The 19,416-nt window shown below is 45.0% G+C and overlaps 1 protein-coding gene across 1 annotated transcript; it reads left to right on the top strand.

Moving 5' to 3' along the window:
* Positions 1–9,177: 9,177 nt before the first annotated feature.
* ppef2b (protein phosphatase with EF-hand domain 2b) lies at positions 9,178–19,105 on the top strand (the record flags this gene model as incomplete). Its single annotated transcript, XM_084442520.1, has 16 exons — positions 9,178–9,232; positions 10,740–10,867; positions 11,350–11,404; positions 11,521–11,696; positions 12,451–12,565; positions 13,113–13,159; positions 13,328–13,494; positions 13,584–13,620; positions 14,750–14,899; positions 15,112–15,447; positions 15,977–16,162; positions 16,335–16,477; positions 16,959–17,065; positions 17,528–17,691; positions 18,475–18,562; positions 18,888–19,105. 16 exons carry the CDS (start codon positions 9,178–9,180, stop codon positions 19,103–19,105), a joined length of 2,172 nt encoding a protein of 723 aa, XP_084298646.1.
* Between the last annotated feature and the right edge of the window lie 311 nt (positions 19,106–19,416).

Below are 19,416 nucleotides of genomic sequence, written 5' to 3' on the forward strand. Positions count from 1 at the left end.
GGTAATTTTTCACTCCCCAAGTCCAAAAAATTAATGGAGGCGAATGGCCGGCCCGGCCGTGTTTGGGTGACTCGTAGACCCGACCCATGATTCATATCCGCTCTAAAATGTAAGTGTTTCTAAGCTGGCCCATGCTACACCCTTCCATTTTGTGAAAATTGATCTGGTAGTTTTTGCGTAATCCTGCTAATACAGTAGATGAACGAATGAACAAACACACGCCACCGAAAATATAACCTCTTGCCCTGTGCTGTCGCGTTGGAAATTATGATTTATTTGATTATTATAACTGCACCTTTATCACAGCAGAACATGTGATTTCCAAAATGAATAGTGTCTTGTAAGCCGATGCGTTCATGGACATCCGAAAGATTTATGACAGAAATAAAACCTAACCAATCAACTGATTAATCAATGTAGGGGATTCTATCTTACTCTACGTAAGTATGATGGCTTTGCAATGTCTATCAGACAGTAGATAACGATATAAAATACTTTTGATTTTAAAATGTGTCTTTCTCAGACTCAAGGACACTATACTAGTCACACCTGGAAGTAAACTCTGTAGGCTACAGTGAGACAGTAGCACAAAGAAAGAAACCATTAAAACCAAGATTCATAAGAGTAGCCTTATACTGCTGAGTGATGAAGCCTGGACAGCAGGGGCTGATAGCCAGACGTTCCTTGTTGAGGAGAGGTGGTCAGCTCACAGAAACCCTTCCCTCCCCTTCTGGCCTGACATGAAAGACACAAATCAACACCGATAAACAAGAGAATAATATTTACGCTTTGCACCTGTCATTCAAGGACAAAAATGAAGGGCTGCGGCCACGATGATTATATACACCCGGATGCACAAAGCATGGCAGCCTGAGTACTGTAGAGAAATAAATGTTCCAGGCGTGGAGAAGACGCAGGTTCATGTCCTCAGATGCCCTCGTCACACAGTCTGTCACTAGTTACAGTACTCTGACTTATTTGTTTGCACTTACATAAGAGAATCAATACTTCTCGCCCTGTGGCACGGTGCCTCACAGCAAATGGTAAATGGACTGCACTTATATAGAGCTTTTCCACCTTAGCGGCACTCAAAGCGCTTTACAATGGCCTCTCATTCACCCATTCACACACCAATGGCGGTAGCTCTCATGCAAGGTGCTAACCTGCTCATTGGGAGCAATTTGGGGTTAGGAGTCTTGCTCAAGGACACTTCGACATGTGGACAGTCGGAGCTGGGATTCGAACCACTGACCCTTCGATCACTGAACGACCCACTCTACCAACTGAGCTACAGCCGCCCACAAGCAAGAAGGTACTGGGTTTGATTCCCGCTTGGAACGCTGTCGGCACTGGGTAAGTTCTCCCCAGGGTTGTCAGGTACTCAGGTGGGGATATCTCCCAGGCCTTTCTGTGTGGAGCTTGCAAGTTCTCATCGTGTTCACAAGGGTTTCCTCCCCCAATATAAAAAACATGCAGAAGAACAGATTGCTCTCCAGTCCTGTTCCTGACCAGGACTTGGACTGGGCACTTGGATTTGGTCCCCGGGCACCACTGACGAGGCTGCCCACTGCTCCTGGCTGCCCCTGGAGGAGGACAGCTTGATTGGGTCAAATGCACAGGACACATTCCACCGGCGACCACTGAATATGCGTGTGTATGTGTTTGTTGTGTGTACTGTGTCGCTGCTAATTCAATGTTTGTGTCATTTGCCACGTGGCTAATAAAAGACCTGCAAGGTCCTGTATAACCACAGGAAAACACTTCCCTTGCTCTGTTCTAGAATGTTCAAGCATCAACATGTTCTCAGGTCTGGTTGGCACGGCAGCATTCCTGCATCAGTGCCAGCATATTTATTATTATCGTCAACAAGGAATGAGCAGAGAATGATGGGAGTCCTTGAGCGTCAGCCACCTCCCACCTAACAGTGGCACAGGGAGTAGCAGCACAGGCAGCTGCTGCCGGCCACCATCACAATGTAAGTAAGTAAGTTTTATTTATATAGCGCCTTTCACAGCACGAATGCACAAAGCGCTTTACAATACAGATAACACATAAAAAGGAAGAAAGAGCGACATACAAAATGCAATACATACAAAATACAGTACAGGCAGTTACAAAATACAGTACAAGGCAGTTGCCAGGGGAGGGGAGGGGGAAGGGAATTACCATACAGGCAGCCAGCCTCGACAAGCAGCCATACAATCAGGCGCGGCCAATATCCTGACAGCACTGTACTGTAATGAGAGGGAGGGGGGAGCGAAAGGCGAGGGGATGGAGTGCGTGATGGCGGGGGTGGGTGCGTGTCGTTTGTGTGTGTGTTTATCACAGAGGATCACAGAGGCCGTCTATGCCTGGAGCAAGGTCTTGTGGAGGGTATGGGCTGCAGGTGTTCCAAAAGCAGACTACACAGATACCATTCTTAAATTAACTTGAACCCCAAAACGTATTGGGAGGGATAGCAGATCCTATTCAGACACAAGGAAGGGAGGACTTCTGAGTTGTGTGAAATGAATGTGTTTGAATTGCTGACACAGGGTTAGGGTTAGCCTACCTATTATTCCAGCCACACAATTAGCTGTTCAGTTCAGTATTCATTATGCAATTATTTTTCTTTTATGAATTACCCACAGCAATTCCACGATTTCTCCAAAGAAAGTGGTTGTCATTTAATGTTAGAGATTTGTCATATTAGACTCCATCTGCAATGAAATGGCACAAACATGTCAATAGAAAAGCCTGCCACTTCCGCTAGCAAACAAGATCATAAGACTCTGATTAGATCTATCCTATGATTATCCTGTTGTCAACATACCTAGGCCTTTAATCTCTCTAACTATAGCACATCTAGGTCTTGAAATAGAGAGAGAGATAGAGAGAGATATTTTCTATTCAATTCTGTTGTCCTAAATTCCAACAAAACAAAATGTATGTTGTTTTCAAGGTCTCGTGGGACTGATGCCAGTATAAGTGCTCAACTCGATCTCACCCATCTGCGAATAAATAACATGCCTTACACCATGCATATCATGCGCCAAAGTACAATTCTGCGTGCGATACATACGACTGGGTTGCAGCCGGTGGTCCGCATACCACGCATGCGTGGAGGCGCTCGGGCAGCGAGCATTGAGCAGTTCTGCTGCGCGCGCCTGCGCAGGGGTATTGCGATATGCGGAGAGCTCAATGCGTGAGACTTGGCAGCCCTGAGTTTTGTAAATTAGTCAGATCCCTGTGTCCACTTCTAACCTCTGTGTTGACGTGGATAGTGCTTATGTACACTGTGAATAGTTAGCTAGCTCGTATTCTAATGCTAGCTAACGTTAAACTAGCTAATGCGAACAGTAGCTAATGCTAGCTAATAATAACAGTATAGCTGTTTTATACTTCTGTGTAAATGGACAGCGCACAGACGCAGAGGCCGTCTGCAACGTTCGCAGCGACGTTCAACGTCAGTACCCGATCGGTTCCAGCTGCCCGATCGGTTCCAATAGCATCTGCGCAAGCGCACCTGGTTAGTCATCATGTACGGCAAATCCACTTGGACAACTTGATACATGATCCGTTCCACGATCTGCGAATACTTACGACGTGATGAACATTAAGTCCAAGAGCTAGCTAACTAATGTTAGCTACATATTTAGACAAGTTCATAGCAGGAAGCTAGACAGCTAAGCAGACTAGCTAAAGCTAGTAACAAGTGCCTACCGCGAGATCAAGGCATTGCGCAAGATCGGAATCAGTTACAGCGGAAGTTTACACACGTATGTGCTGCGACTAAATAGTTTGATGCTTAATATTTTCAAAAAGCCTTTCCAGATGAACTAGAATCTTACTTTATGGCGAATTATATGCCAGAACGCCAACTAACATCTAGGTGAGGTTCTTGTCTTTGAAATTGAGAGTTTAACATGTTTTTGAATGATTTTTCAAGATGCCCATCGACATCCATTGTATGGCCAAAACGGTGGTAGAGCAATTATCAACTTTATCGAAAATGCTACCTTTGTCAACGTTTTGATCTGAATCATTGTATATGATCATAAGTAACCTTAAAACAGGGCTAAACATGCATTTTCCCTTTACTACTCCTTTAAGTGATCTTTTTATCCGTTTTTTGTGGTATCGTCATTATTTTTCGAGGTAGCCTACCCAGCTGGCACACGACCGACCTTCAACTTTGAAATATAGTTGGATTAATGTCAGTCGTCATTTCAACCTTGAAACAATATTGAATGCTCAATGGTTGAATAAGGTTGATAAAATACTTATAAATCAACGTTGAAATTCTGTTGAAGATCTGTACGTTGATGTACAACAACGTCAACATGATGTCTTCAACCTGCCTTATAGCCCTTGAATGCACAATATGGGTAAAAAGTGTCCCAACAAAGGTTTTGCTTTATATATCTTTGCAATAAATTAATTCTATTGGTCACAAATCCTTATTTTGCGCTTGCACAAAGAATGAGATTCGAATTTCCTTTCGTGGACATCCGAGGATGTCCTATTATGGACACCGTAGTTTCTTTGGAAATTTTGGTGCGGTGCATCGTGTGTAATGTTTGTCTCGCACTAGCTGGACGTAGCTAGTATCTACTTATATACAAGCTGAGCAATGTGCCAGTCATTCCCTTGTTGTCCAACTTTTGTCGCTACTTGTAGATTGTAAGATTAATATATTGTTTAGCTTGCTAAATTGGTTTTGCTTTCGCGTTTTAACATAGGCTACATCCTGGGTCGTATTGTGCTGGAGAGGTTGTTTAGAAAGCTAAAAGCTGTTACCAGCCGGCAGATTGACTGTGAATGCCTTTTTCTATAGCATTGCTGTATAGAAGTACAGTATGTCACAAAATGTGTTTGTGTGTGTGCATGCCAGTGCCACAAACACTTATTTTTCACATTATTGTTGGATTGATGTTGTTGCTATTTAATTTGCAGTTGTCAGTGTTGCAACCCCATTCACTGCTGCTGTAGGCATGTGCATCTTGATTCTAATGTAAAATAAAATTGTAAAAAGTTCACGCCTTTGTTCTCTGTGGCTACATGATTGAAAAGTAAGAAGTTGAAACAGAGTTGCAGTTTCAACAGTGATGCAAAGTTGACTCAAAGACCTTAATTTACCCATGTTGAAAAGTAAGCCGTTGAAACAAAGTTGGGATTTCAAAGTTGATTCACCTTTAAAATTCAACACATATTCAGCAGTGATTGTAAGACCTTAATTCACCCATGTTGAAGAGTAAGATGTTGGAACAACGTTGCGATATCAACGTTAATTCACCTTTCAAAATCCAAACCTAATCCAACGTTGATTCACATAGTCACATGACGTTGAATCACCCGTGAATCAACATTGAAATGCCAGCTGGGTACTGTCCTTCAACTGCCATACAACTCCGCATAGCGGACAGCGCCCCATCTGGCCGGAAATCCTCTAAAGTAGGCTACCTCGAAAAATAATGATGATGCCACAAAAAGAGGCTAAAAAGAGGCTAAAAATATCACTTAACGGTAGCGCCGAGCTTTCAAAACCCATCGTTTGTAGGAATTCTGAGGCAATGAAAGCACTACATCTCAAATAGAATAGATGAGGTTCTCTTATCTGACTGATGCAGCTCATGTTCAACACAAGTCCTGGTTTTCCCCCACCTGTTACCGTCATCAGATCCTTCGTGCATTTATTCAGGGTAAAGACCAGTCATAATCCCCTTGCATCATGTTGTTTTGATTAAGTGGTCACGGGGCTCAGACAAGCACTCGGGGCAATGCTGGCTGCTCAGCTAGTGTGGAGCAGAGGAGACGTAGGCACCAGAGACCAAGGCCCTGTGTGTCCCAGCCTAGAGGCACCCGAGAGGCAACAAGCGGAACAAGATGTCCCACGTTTAACAACAAGCATGTTTGAGGGATAACCCAGCTGTCGTTGTCTCCTTTCTCAGTGCTATACTGCGGAAAGAACGGCAGAATCGCTACTGAGATGCTACAGCTCTGAGGGAGGGTGCAAGCTGGCCAGGTAAGGTTACTCTGTTCCGTTCTGCTGCTGTGCTTCGCGGTGATGAGAGGCCTAGCCTAGCCTACTGTATGACCACCTTGATCCATCCCTGGGCGGAGCTCTTGCAGTATAAGGGACGCTCAGGATAAAATCATTAATAGCAGAGGATTTTTATTTTATTTTGTTGCATCCTTTGTAGCTGGAACTGGTCAGTTTTTGAAGATAATCTAGGAGGGGGCTGAGCGGTATAGGTCTCTAGCACAGTAGCCTACGTAAAGCCGACGGGACACATTTTAAATTTTGCAACCTAAATGTATATTGGAACATTTTGACAGAATTAGATTATTGAATAGAGAATAGAGAATATTATTTAAAAAAGAAAAGGGCAGGAGTTCTGGGGAGCCTACCTACGCCCTATGCCTATAGCGGCATATCTCAATAAAGACTTTTTAACTTTTGACAGTTGCTTTATTTTGAACGAGAGAATATTATTATAATATTAACGCCAAATCCAGGATAGGCCTACTCGTGAAGGCGCCTGCGTTGTTATGAACGGAACGCTGCTAGGCTGCTAGAATCGGCTGCTAGAAGCCAGCTAATTTATGGCAACAAAGCCTTTATTGAGATATGCCGCTATACGCGTGGGTAGGCTCCCCAGCAGTCTTTTGTTGTTCCGACCATGGTTTAATTTGCAATAGCAACTTCATCACACCTGTCTGAAAGTGCCAATCAAGTGATTTACAGTGATTTTAGAACTCTATGACTCACACAAATTATAAAAACTAAATAAAAACTGATTTTAATAATAAAAACTGATTCTGATTCTAATTGTAAGCTATAGTGTTGCTATTAAGATATCCATGTTAGCATATAGGAGTACTGTTACTATAGTTACTGTTAGCACTTCAAACTTCCACTGTGTCATCAGCTGCTGGCCCCTCTTCCCAGAGCAACCGACGTATTTTCAACCGGAGGTTTCGCGTCACCCTGATTCAACCAGGTGTTATGCGGAATTCTGTGACCATCAGTGACCAGATCCGGTGGTCACTGATTTCCGCATGTTAATACACCGACATCTGTGATCACCGAAATGTGTGACCACTGGTCACAAAATCCGATGGTCACACATTTCGGTGCGTTAATACACAGAATACAAAGTGTTAATACACTTTGAAGCTTCAAAGCACCGCCACCACCACAGAAGAAGACTACCTCGGAAAAATAATTTCACTCGGACAGAACGCGTCTAAATCAGTTATTTAATGCCGCCAAAACCCAGCATTTGTCAAAAATAGACCCTGTGAGGACTTAAATGATCTGATCTGGCTCTCATTGACATGAGACGCTCACATTCTTGATCAGTTATCGCAATGGTAATGTGCTACCAAAACATTCAAAAGTGACAAAAATCTTTAAAGGACAGGTTCAGTAGCCTAGCATAATAGGCTAAGCCACGTTATAAGGTTTAAGATCATATAGCCTACAACGGTTCATATTAAATTTTAGACTCAAACTTTGTACTGTCGAGATAGGCTATGATATGTCGCCGCTAACGTAGTCTAGGCCAGTGTTTTTCAACCGGTGTTCAGCGGCACACTAGTGTACTGTGAGAGATCGTCAGGTGTGCCGTGGAAAATTGTCAAATGTCAGTAATAATATTAAAATTATAATAATTATTATTTTGAGAATGACTGACTTTTTTAGCCGACATGTAGGCTATGCAATCGTATGCAATCAAGTAGAAATCGCTTGACATGTTACCTCTCACTCAAGAATGTCAAGGACATGCAGCGTTGAACGAGACAATAGGGGAACATTTGGAAAGCCTCGAGGAGATGTCATTTTATTTCCTCTTAGCCTCCACTGACCCATTGGACTGGGTGAGGAACCCATACAGCTCATCTGTTCTTTTCGGAAAGGACATGACTTTGCAGGAGCAAGAAGAACTAATTGAACTGAGACAGGACCTTTCAACTCTGCTTCCCTTTTCCACAACATATCTTTGCGAGCTCAGCTTCTCAAGCCTAACTGCAATTAAAACTAAAAACAGAGAGAGACTTCGAGCTGTTGAACAAGAGCTTCGCGTGTGCCTGTCAGCTATTATATTAAAAGTGTTAAATGCTCGTTGTTTTGTAGGCCTAAATGGTGACAAGTTTCATATTCATGCGCTCCATTTAATAAAAGTGCCTAAATTTGACCGTGTGCACCAGTTATATACATCTTTCCATGTTAATTATTCATTTTGGGATGGTGGTGTGCCGTGGGATTTTTTTAATGTCAAAAATGTGCCGTAGCTCAAAAAAGGTTGAAAAACACTGGTCTAGGCTACGATCTCTATATGGTGCTTATAGAAAATCGTAAAAAAAACAAACATTTACTCGTTTTCAAAAACAGGAAATTCGCCGAGTGGTCTGGTGTCCGTTGGTCTGACAAAAATCGCCGTAAAGTAGGCTATGATTTGTAATCATACCAGGTTTTATTTATCATTTATCATTTAACTATTTTCACTCGAATATATCTAATATCCCCAGCTTTGTTGTCATAAGTCAATGGATTTAATACCCGGTTACGAATCATAGGCCTTTGCTGCGATTTTTATGTCAGAACAACGGACACCAGTGACCACTCGGTGAGTTTGCTGTCTTTGAAAACAAGAGTTTATGGTGTTTTCTGCATCTAGAGATTCATTGTGCACGATATCGGCGACATGTCATGACAATGATAACGGGTTCAGTATTTAGCATTAGGCCTATATGCCACGTTATAATGTTATTAACGACCATACGCAACGGCCCGGCCCATATGAAAAGTTCAACAAACTTTAGTGCAAAGGATGAGAATGATGGAGGGAGAGAGGGATGGAGGGAGAGAGGGATGGAGGGAGAGAAGGATGGAGGGACAGAGCAACGGAGGAATGGAGAGAGAGAGGGATGGAGGGGGAGAGGGATGGAGGGAGAGAAGGATGGAGGGAGAGAGGGATGGAGGGAGAGAAGGATGGAGGGAGAGAGGGATGGAGGGAGAGAGGGATAAAGGGAGAGAAGGATGGAGGGAGAGAGGGATGGAGGGAGAGAAGGATGGAGGGAGAGAAGGATGGAGGGAGATGCATTAGGCCTAATGCTAAATACTGAACCTGTTATTTAAATTATATGGTATTTGACTTTGTGTTTTTGTGTGCTTGGCTGTCAAAAAGGGTCATGGGATGTGGCTTCACAAAATCAAAGGAACTACAGTTGAAGAAATGCGGCGCATGTATGTGGCATGTTCATATTACTAAATATATAAATCTAGATTAACATATAGTAGGCCTACACAGATCCACTGTTCACCATAAGAATGACCCTTACTCTAATGCTTTATGCTTTTCTGTTCCTCTGTAGCCAGCCTCACAGTTCCAGGTAAACTGTTGTACAGTAGTTGAATATTTATGTCTTTCTCAATGAGAATGAAAAGCAGAGGTGATGACATACTGCATCTTGCCATTACTGTGCAATTAAAGTTCCATAACATGTATACTTAACTCTTAACTTTTTGCAACCTAATGTGAAGCTGTCATAGGTGAGTCTGCTGGATTTGTTTAATTTAGTTAGTACAGTAGTAGTACTGTAGTAGTAGCAGTAGTAGTAGTGGTAGTAGTAGTAGTAGTAGTAGTAGTAGTAGTGATCACAGGGGGGAAATTGCACTACAGCATCTAAAAGACAACAAAGTAACACTATCCAGACTAGAATATGTATTGGCAATAGTTTAGTTCTGTAATTAGAGAATTACCATACTGTTATAATTATTATTTGATCAAACGCCTGTAATGCCAGTCAAGGGATATGTAACGAAACTGCGGACAACCAAGAAACTCTTCCTCGCTCCCTCCATCCCTCTCTCCCTCCATCCTTCTCCCTCCATTCTTCTCTCCCTCCATCCCTCTCTCCCTCCATTCTTTTCTCCCTCCATCCCTCTCCCTCCATCCTTCTCTCCCTCCATCCTTCTCTCCCTCCATCCCTCTCTTCCTCCATTCTTCTCTCCCTCCATCCCTCTCTCCCTCCATTCTTCTCTCCCTCCATGTTTCTCTCCCTCCATCCCTCTCTCCCTCCATACTTCTCTCCCTCCATCCCTCTCTCCCTCCATGTTTCTCTCCCTCCATCCCTCTCTTCCTCCATCCCTCTCCCTCCATCCTTCTCTCCCTCCATCCCTCTCTTCCTCCATCCCTCTCTCCCTCCATCCCTCTCTTCCTCCATCCCTCTCTCCATACATCCCTCTCTCCCTCCACCCTCTCCCCCTCCATCCCTCCGTTGCTCTGTCCCTCCATCCTTCTCTCCCTCCATCCCTCTTTCCCTCCATCCTACTCTCCCTCCATCCATCCTTCTCTCCCTCCATCCCTCTCTCCCTCCATCCTTCTCCCTCTATCCTTCTCTCCCTCCATCCCTCTCTCCCTCCATCCCTCTCTTCCTCCATCCCTCTCTCCATACATCCCTCTCCCCCTCCATCCCTCTCTCTCTCTCCATCCCTCCGTTGCTCTGTCCCTCCATCCTTCTCTCCCTCCATCCCTCTCTTCCTCCATCCCTCTTTCCCTCCATCCTTCACTCCCTCCATCCATCCTTCTCTCCCTCCATCCCTCTCTCTCTCCATCCCTCTCTCCCTCCATCCCTCTCCCTCCATCCCTCTCTCCCTCCATCCCTCTCTTCCTCCATACTTCTCTCCATCCCTCTCTCCCTCCATCCCTCTTGTTCTCCATCCCTCCGTTGCTCTGTCCCTCCACCCCCAGCCATGCGGGCGGCCATGTTGATCCAGCGTTGGTATCGTCAGTATGTGGCCCGTCTGGAGATGAGGCGCAGGTGCACCTGGAACATCTTCCAGTCTATCGAGTACGCAGGCGAGCAGGACCAAATCAAGGTGACCCCAGGCAACAGACAAGCCACCCAGGACACACACCCACATGTCTGCCACGCTAGTAGCCAGTACAGTCGACCCCCTAACGCCTACTACCTGTGAATGGAGATCTGAATGGATCGGGGAGCTCAAATCTTCTCTGATCTCTACCATAGCTACTGTAGTCCATATGGGAGGGGTATCAGGAGCTGGCTCTTATTGTTACCATAATGAGGATTTGATATTGATTAAATACTGAATGAATAAGTCTTTTGCACATCTGAGTTGGCTGGAAGTCAGTTGCGTATGAAAGAAGTATAAGTCAAAGAAATGACTAAGCATATAAAACACTTGTATTCTAGCCATGTTTCGGTCCGTATTGATAAGTTCAAGTTTATTAAGGAACAAATTACATCAAGTTTACATAAGATGAATTACATGATAAAGTAAACATCATTGACGTTATCAAAATATTTACATACACCCCAACCCCCCCTCTCTTGCAGCTGTACAATTTCTTTGGCTTCCTCATGGACCACTTCACCCCAGCCAACAACGACAGTAAGACTTCCTCTCACTATCTCACATTTTAATAGCAGACCTCTGTGCTGTTTAGGGGACCTAATCTGCTCTCAGACAATCTGGCGCTTGTGAAGAACATGTCACGTCTCCCTCAGGAAATCTAATCTCGCATATCTTCCGCGAGAATGTGTTTTTTCGTGACACGGAGTGGGAGAGGTACTTCAGCTATAAGAGCATTGAGGTACCGGACTTCTACACCGGCCCGCATCTGACCTTCCCCATGACCTTCTCAAACGCAGCAGAGCTGGTGGAAGCCTTCAAGCACAAACAAGTAGGTATTACTGCCTATTACTATTACTAAATGTAATTTAATGTAATTTATTGCTTTATAAATGTTCTTAGCCGGTAGACAAACATACTCCAGGAGCTTGCTCGATCGCCTCGTTGAGAGGGGTCAGGGAAGAATTTTTACAGCTCACTTTTCTGGCCCCCGGGTGATACTGTTTTTTTTTTTTGCTTCCCTCTGTAATATGTATGGGTGGGTCGTATGCCCACCTCCCTTGTTCTCTGTAAAGCGCATTGTGTTGCCTCTGTGTATGAAATGCGCTATACAAATAAAGCTTTGATTGATTGATTGATTAATTTATTGATTTATATTACTACTCACAACTGGCCCACAGTGTCTCAGTTGATCTGCTTGATGATTCACATACATCACCACATGCCTACATTGAACAGAAACAATCCTATTGATCCCCTCTGTGGAAATGGTCCTTCACACTAAGTTCAATACCCCTAGACACTGTAATTCAGTAGCAGCCAGCCAGCCAGCCGGTACAAAATACAATTTGAAATCCTTTCAATTACTTAGCGTTTGGTTGAGTCTGCCTGGAGGGCAGGTGGGCGGGGTTGGAGAACAGCCCATTGGTGCCAGACGAAAACAATCAAGCACCGATGAGTAATTGAAATGATCTCAAACAGTATTTTGAACCAGGTCTGGTCCGAGCAGACGATCCGTTCCTCCTCTGGTCTAGTTGCGTTTCTCCTCCAGCCCTTTCTTTTCCCGCGCCTGTTTCTCCTAGTAGCAGCTCCATACTCGCTACGTCATGCAGCTCCTAGGGGAAACCTGGAGCCTCCTCCGAATCCTCCCCAACATCAACCAGGTCTCCACCTGCCACGCCAGGGAGGTCACCATCTGTGGTAAGGGGGGCGCCAGCAGGTCTCAGAGCAGAGGAGCACTCAATTACGCTTCACCAGCCATTCATTCATAAGCGCTGCGTTCCGAATCGCATACTACCCTACTATATAGTATGCCAAAACAGGATGTAGTATGTCCCAATACATAGTATGCCACATGCAGTATGGCAAAAATACCAGGATGTCCTACTACATCCGGTCGTATTTTGCAGTATGCAAGCCAGCAGGCTTTTCTGGCTATTCTGACCCACAATCCTGTGCGCAACGGAAATGTGCGTCACATGTGCGAGTCGTGACAGCTGTAGACGAATGTTGCGTTATGGACAGCGACGGATGTGGGCAAATTTCACGCAATGTTATGACAAGGTAGTGTGTCCCAATTGAATGCCTACTGCTTGCAAAGTACGTACTTTCTAAGGGCAGCTGTAGTAGGTACTAGTAGTAAGAAGAAGAAGTATGCGATTCGGAACGCAGCCAAGCTTTCCCAGATCAACAATGACCTAGCCTGCTGAATGAAGTCTGTCAGTCACTTCCTTGTTTATGTTGCTAGGAGACCTACACGGCCATCTTGAGGACCTGCTGTTGATCTTTTATAAGGTAAGGAAACAGACCATGAAGATGTATCAACGGTAACTTTGTAACTGCTTTAATAATCACATAGACCATTTGCACCATTTCCTGCAATCATTTGAGTTGAATGGGTAATGCTATTTTTTTTAAATTTCAATTGTTTTACCTTAAACACATCCTCTTTGACATTTCCAGAATGGCTTGCCATCGCCAGAGAAGCCGTATGTTTTCAACGGAGACTTTGTGGACCGGGGTAAAGACTCACTGGAGATTCTTCTCATCCTGTTTGCCTTCCTGCTGGTGTATCCCAACGACGTCCATCTGAACCGCGGCAACCACGAAGATCACATGGTTAACCTGAGGTGGGCGGCTCGCATTAAAACACACAGCTCTCTCTCTTCTGAGGTGCAGTTAAATATTCACCTGACCAACTGCCGTCTCTTTATTCCAGATATGGCTTCACCAAGGAGGTCCTGGGGAAATACAGGGTAGGCCCTTCAGATGCCTGCGCATCATTATGTTTTAATGTTATAGCATTATGTTTCCCAAGCCCAAGCTATCAAAAGCTCTGTCATGGTGTCATGCTAATCAGAAGAAGACACAGCACCATGTCTAAATGTGTTCAGACGAGGATCCATTGACACCATGTCTATTTTAGTGTAGGATGTGGGTCACTCTCTCCCTCTGGCCTGACGTAAGGCCTTCTCTCTGCCAACAGAATATCACTCATCAGCGTCATCCTCATGTAGCTTATAGCCAGCAGCATACTGACCCAGAAGGCTCGCCTCCCCCGTGGAGAAGCGTACAGGTTCAGGTTACTTTATTTGTAACTTTTGGTAACATCCTTTTTGTAACATCCTTTTTGTAACATCCTTCTTGTAACATCCTTCTTGACACACATTTTTTGAAACAACACCAAACATAAGGAAACTACTCAAGGTTTCAATCTAATCATCACTAAACCAATACAACTAAAAAATAATAATATATAAATAAACGTCGCTTCTATATCATAATAAATAAATAAACATTGCATCGATACCATCTGTGCAATATTGCTATGACTTGTTTATTTGAGTGATGGCAGCTGGAACAAAGCTATTTTTACTCAGCCTGTTTGGTCACCTCGCCAGGCTTGGCCCCACCACAGCATACTGGTGGACATCAACATCTACCCTGCCCACAGCTGTCAGACTTTATAATAAGTCTATATAATCGTCCCCTGGTCTTGTCCTGTCTGTGATGTGTGAGTCTGTGTGTATAGATCTCTGTGTGTATACTGTGACATGTTTTTGCATTTTATGTCTGGATGGTCATCTTTTGTGATAATGTGTAATGTCAGTTTTTATTTTTTTTATTTTTGTCTTTTAATATGTGTATCCTTTTTGATTAGCTACTTTTGTAAATTCTGCAATCTTTTTCAGTGTAAACTGCGATTGTGAATTAAATAAACTCAAACTCACCACAGCTTATGTTAGGCCCTGTTAGGCAGGTATTATCGACTCGTTTTTAACTGAAGTCAATGATACATCCAAGTGAGATCTGATGTCCCTTAAGGTTCAACATTTCTCAGTAACATGACAGTATAGTTACCGAAGATTGTCTTGTTGTCTGCAGGTTCACGGAAAAAAGATTCTAAAACTCCTCCAGAAGATCTTCAGCTGGTTGCCGCTGGCGACGGTAATAGATCACCAGGTGTTGGTTCTACATGGAGGGATCTCTGACACCACAGACCTTCACCTTGTTGCCAAGCTGGACCGACACAAAGTAAGAAGTTGACTGAAAAGAGACGGTTGCTTAGGATGACGGTTGTTGCTGCTGCTTCTTCTTCTTCTTGTCACTTATGTCAACTTATCGTGATACTGTATATACAGTTTATCGTGAAACTCCAGGTGACGTTGTAGCACTGTACAGTTAATGTTAGAGTAACTGTGTGTGTGTGTGTGTGTGTGCGTGCGCGTGCATGTGCACGCTCGCAGTATGTTTCAGCCCTCAGGCCTCCTAAGAAGAAGTGTCAGCCTGGAGACGGAGGTCAGGCGCACGACGACGACGACTCAGGAGCCCGGTTTGTGGACGGCCAGCGTCGGGCCCTCTCCCTGACCCTCAGCAGACCGCCTGCGGTGGCGTCCGGCGGTCGTGACCAGCGGCGCCGCTCGCCGCAGAACGCCGCCCGCCGCTCCGTGGAGGAGGAGCTACGGGAGAGACGACGGCAGGCCGGGTTCAGCCGGTCCTACGGAAGCCTCCGGAACTCGCGGTCCGACTCCGACTCCGACTCTGAGGACTCGGTGGAGACAGATGGTGACGCGTGGAAGCAGGTAACACATGTAGAAGGTGCAATTAAGCCTAATTTATACTTCATAAAACGGCTCATGGCTCATGTCTCATGGCTCTTGGTTGCCATGGAATGGAAGCTAAAGACAATGCCCAGGCATTCCATTCCATGGCAACCAAGAGCCATGAGCCATGAGCCGTTTTATGAAGTATAAATTAGGCTTTAGTCAGTTGGGACCCTACTGATGCTGGGCCGAGGCCGCGAGAAAGCCTCGACTCCATGAGCCAGTAGTCAAGACACCTGTGTATTTTTGGTGTGATGTCTGTGGTAAATGTTTTCTTTGCGATTCTGTTGCAAAAGCAATATTTTCTGTTGACGACAATAAAGTTTTCTATGAGTACGACTAGGAGAAAGAGCCATGGGCTCAGTAAATAAGATAGAGGACTGGCTTTGCTCCCTCTTGGCTCTGTCAGGCGAAAATGTTATTAGGTAATCGGACTTGTTATCCCCGGACACATTTTGGCCGCCGGACACATTTTGGCCTGATAGCTCCCTGTTTGTCTGGCCTGCAGATCCTGGACATGCTGTGGAGTGACCCCATGCCCCAGGACGGCTGCGTGCCCAACGAGGTGAGGGGTGGCGGGTGCTACTGGGGTCCCGACGTGACCGAGGACGTCCTGCGTCGGCACAACCTGCAGCTCCTCATCCGCTCCCACGAGTGCAAGCAGGAGGGCTACGAGTTCTGTCACAACCGCAAGGTTTCAGAAACACCCAACCTACTTAAAAATAACACACCCAAATTACAAAAGGGCTTGTTTTCTACCAGTGATTCAGTACGCTTTCAACAATTGCCGCTATGGTGCAACATGTGCTTGGGCTCTATACTACAACTGCGATTCCCCTCCCTGCCCATCTGGTCTGTCCACGCAGGTCCTGACCATCTTCTCGGCATCTAACTACTACGAGGTGGGCAGTAACAGAGGTGCCTACATCCGACTGGGCCCGGATCTGGCGCCCCACTTCGTCCAGTACCAGGCCAACCGCACCACCCGCGAGCTCACGCTGAGGCAGAGGTAGAAGAGACCGCAGCTCTGGACAGAGAAAGAATTCAATCCCTCGTGTCCCAAATTACCACTTATTGGATACTTTGTACTGAGGCTTTGTACTCCAAAACAGCAGCTGTCCAGCCGCCCTCCTCGCAATCTCATCTCCTAAGTTGCATACCTGCTTAGAACACGATAAACAGTTTCAAAAATAGCTCCGCTGCGCTAGCTCGCTGTCAAATTTAGTGCAGCCCACAATGCTCAAGGCTGCACTGTGTGTGACTGACAAGATGGCCTCTCACAGAAATGCAGTACACATTAACTTCGCTCTCATAGTACACACCTAAGATAACATACACAATAAGAAATTCAAAGTGCCACAATATTCCTTTCTGTCCAGTTTGTTGCAGATGTGGAATGTGAAATGCTACTCTAGATACTCTAGAGGTGTGTGTGTGCGATGTAGCTAGAGATCTGCTGATTGGCTGACCCAGTATGCTGCTGTTCCCAGTGTCGGGCGGACAGAGCGCTCTGCTCTCAAAGCTCTTCGGGAGCAGCTGTTTGCACACAAGTCCGACCTCCTAAGTGCCTTCCAGGAGTACGACCCCAACAATGAAGGTACCAGTACACACACACACATCTCTCTCAACAGAACCAGAATCAGAACCCCGTCTCATCATCTGTAGACCAGCTATTCATCGCCATCTAGTGGCTAGTGGTGTATTCTCTCGATGACCATAACATAGTTTATGTGCACTGTACTGTAGACCATTCAAATTTTACAGCTGCCACACTAATACTCTGTAGACATCTCTACAGACAGAATATAAACCCACCTCAATGAGACGGTATGGTCTGTGTGGTACTACATCTTTCTGTTTGGAGAGAGGAAAGACTTCTAAAGTTGCCTGATGAAGACCTAAGGCTTTTTTTCCAATAAAGTGAACCGGGAGATATCAGTGTGTAGATCTCTCCTCTCTCCAAACGCATGTACTCTGAGATCCAGCACCTGGCCTACTCAGGTTGGATGTGCGCACAGCTCCTTTGCCTTTTGACTACATCTTTCTGTGTCTCTCTCAGGCCAGATATCTCTGAAGCACTGGGCCAGTGCCCTGGAGGGGGTGCTGAGGCTGGGTCTGCCCTGGAGGGTGCTGCGCCCCCAGCTGGTCAGCAGAGCTCAGGACGGCATGCTGGACTACCGGCAGTGGCTCAGGGAGCTCAGTGTCACTGAGCCAAACACAGAGGTAGGGTCCACGTCAACTCTCTCTCTCTCTCTCTCTCTCTCTCTCTCTCTCTCTCTCTCACACACACACACGCTCTCTCTCTCACACACACACCCACACACATTCTCTCACACACACACACACATTCTCACTCTCTCTCTCTCTCTCTCTCTCTCTCGCACGCACACACACACACACACTTCTTTTTGCAACATAGGACTTTAATTTCACTATTCATTTAATTTAGGCTACTACACATTATTGATAATTGTTCTTTCATCTTCTAAGCCTATACATCAACATTGAGCTTAAAACTTGTAGTTTTTAACTATATTTGTTCATTTCCCCCATTTAAAAATGCCAGTCGAAATATTGAAAAAAATACATTTGTTAACATGCTGTATACTGTAGTCTCCTCCTCTTGAGGTAGGCCTGTAGGTTGGTTTGAAGGCTAGGAATGTTGTAGGTCACTGGCCAGAGATGAGGTAGCCTAGGAGTTATTGTTGAATCATTGAAAGCTGGGTACCCTTTGTTAAGCATTACCCATAATAACAACAATAATAATAATAATAAATAATAATATACTATAGCGTGTGCACCTAGTAAGAGAACTGAAAAGTAACACAAAGTTACTTTCCCCAGTAACTAGTTACTTTCTATATACAGTAATCAGTAAAGTAACTCAGTTTCTTTTGAAAGAAGTAACTGTAACTAATTTTCAATAACTTGCCCAAAACTGCTAACGGCAAGACTGTTATATTTTCATCTTAATACTACCAATGTTTGACTTGTTCCATCTTGCAGGTCCCCAACACAAGTCTACTGGAGACCATGTATAAGCAGCACTCGAACCTGGAAACCATATTCAGGATCATAGACGCCGACCACTCAGGTCAGTAAACGGCTTAACCCAGATCGCTGGACTCTCTACAGCAGCTGACCTTCTCCCAAGCTTCTCAGCTGGGCGTGATACTCTCACACAGATGACGGGATTATCGTTAATTAATTTGACATTTATGGGGATGATACCTTATTAGGGAGTCTGCATGCTGAGCCGCCCATTGCAAATGCAGCCTAATCTATCTACGCAACACAAGTCCGATATTGATGACTCGCATGGTGAAAATGCACGTTTAGCACTTTCAATCGTCACAAGACACAAACAAAAAAACAACTAAGCTTATCCACCAGCCGTGTCGGTATCTATCCCCTCGCAGGACTGATCTCATTTGAGGAGTTCCATCAGACCTGGAAGCTACTGAGCACCCACCTGAAGACGGAGATCACTGACGAGGCCATTGCAGACCTGGTCCTCAGCATCGACTTCAACAAGGACGGCAGCATAGACATCAACGAGTTTATGGAGGCCTTCCGCCTAGTCGAGCGCACTAGTCTGGAGGGATCCGCCACTGACCTGCTGCACCCTGAACACTAGATATAACGGTCCCAACTGACCTACTGCACCTTTATCACTAGAGAAAGTAGGGTTCCAACTGACCTACTGCACCTTCAACACTAGAGAAAGTAGGGTTCCAACTGACCTACTGCACCTTTAACACTAGAGAAAGTAGGGTTCCAACTGACCTACTGCACCTTTAACACTAGAGAAAGTAGGGTTCCAACTGACCTACTGCACCTTTAACACTAGAGAAAGTAGGGTTCCAACTGACCTACTGCACCGTTAACACTAGAGAAAGTAGGGTTCCAACTGACCTACTGCACCTTTAACACTAGAGAAAGTAGGGT

This window comes from Borostomias antarcticus (genome assembly GCF_949987555.1).
Source record: "Borostomias antarcticus genome assembly, chromosome: 8".
NCBI classification, from domain to species: Eukaryota; Metazoa; Chordata; class Actinopteri; order Stomiiformes; family Stomiidae; genus Borostomias; species Borostomias antarcticus.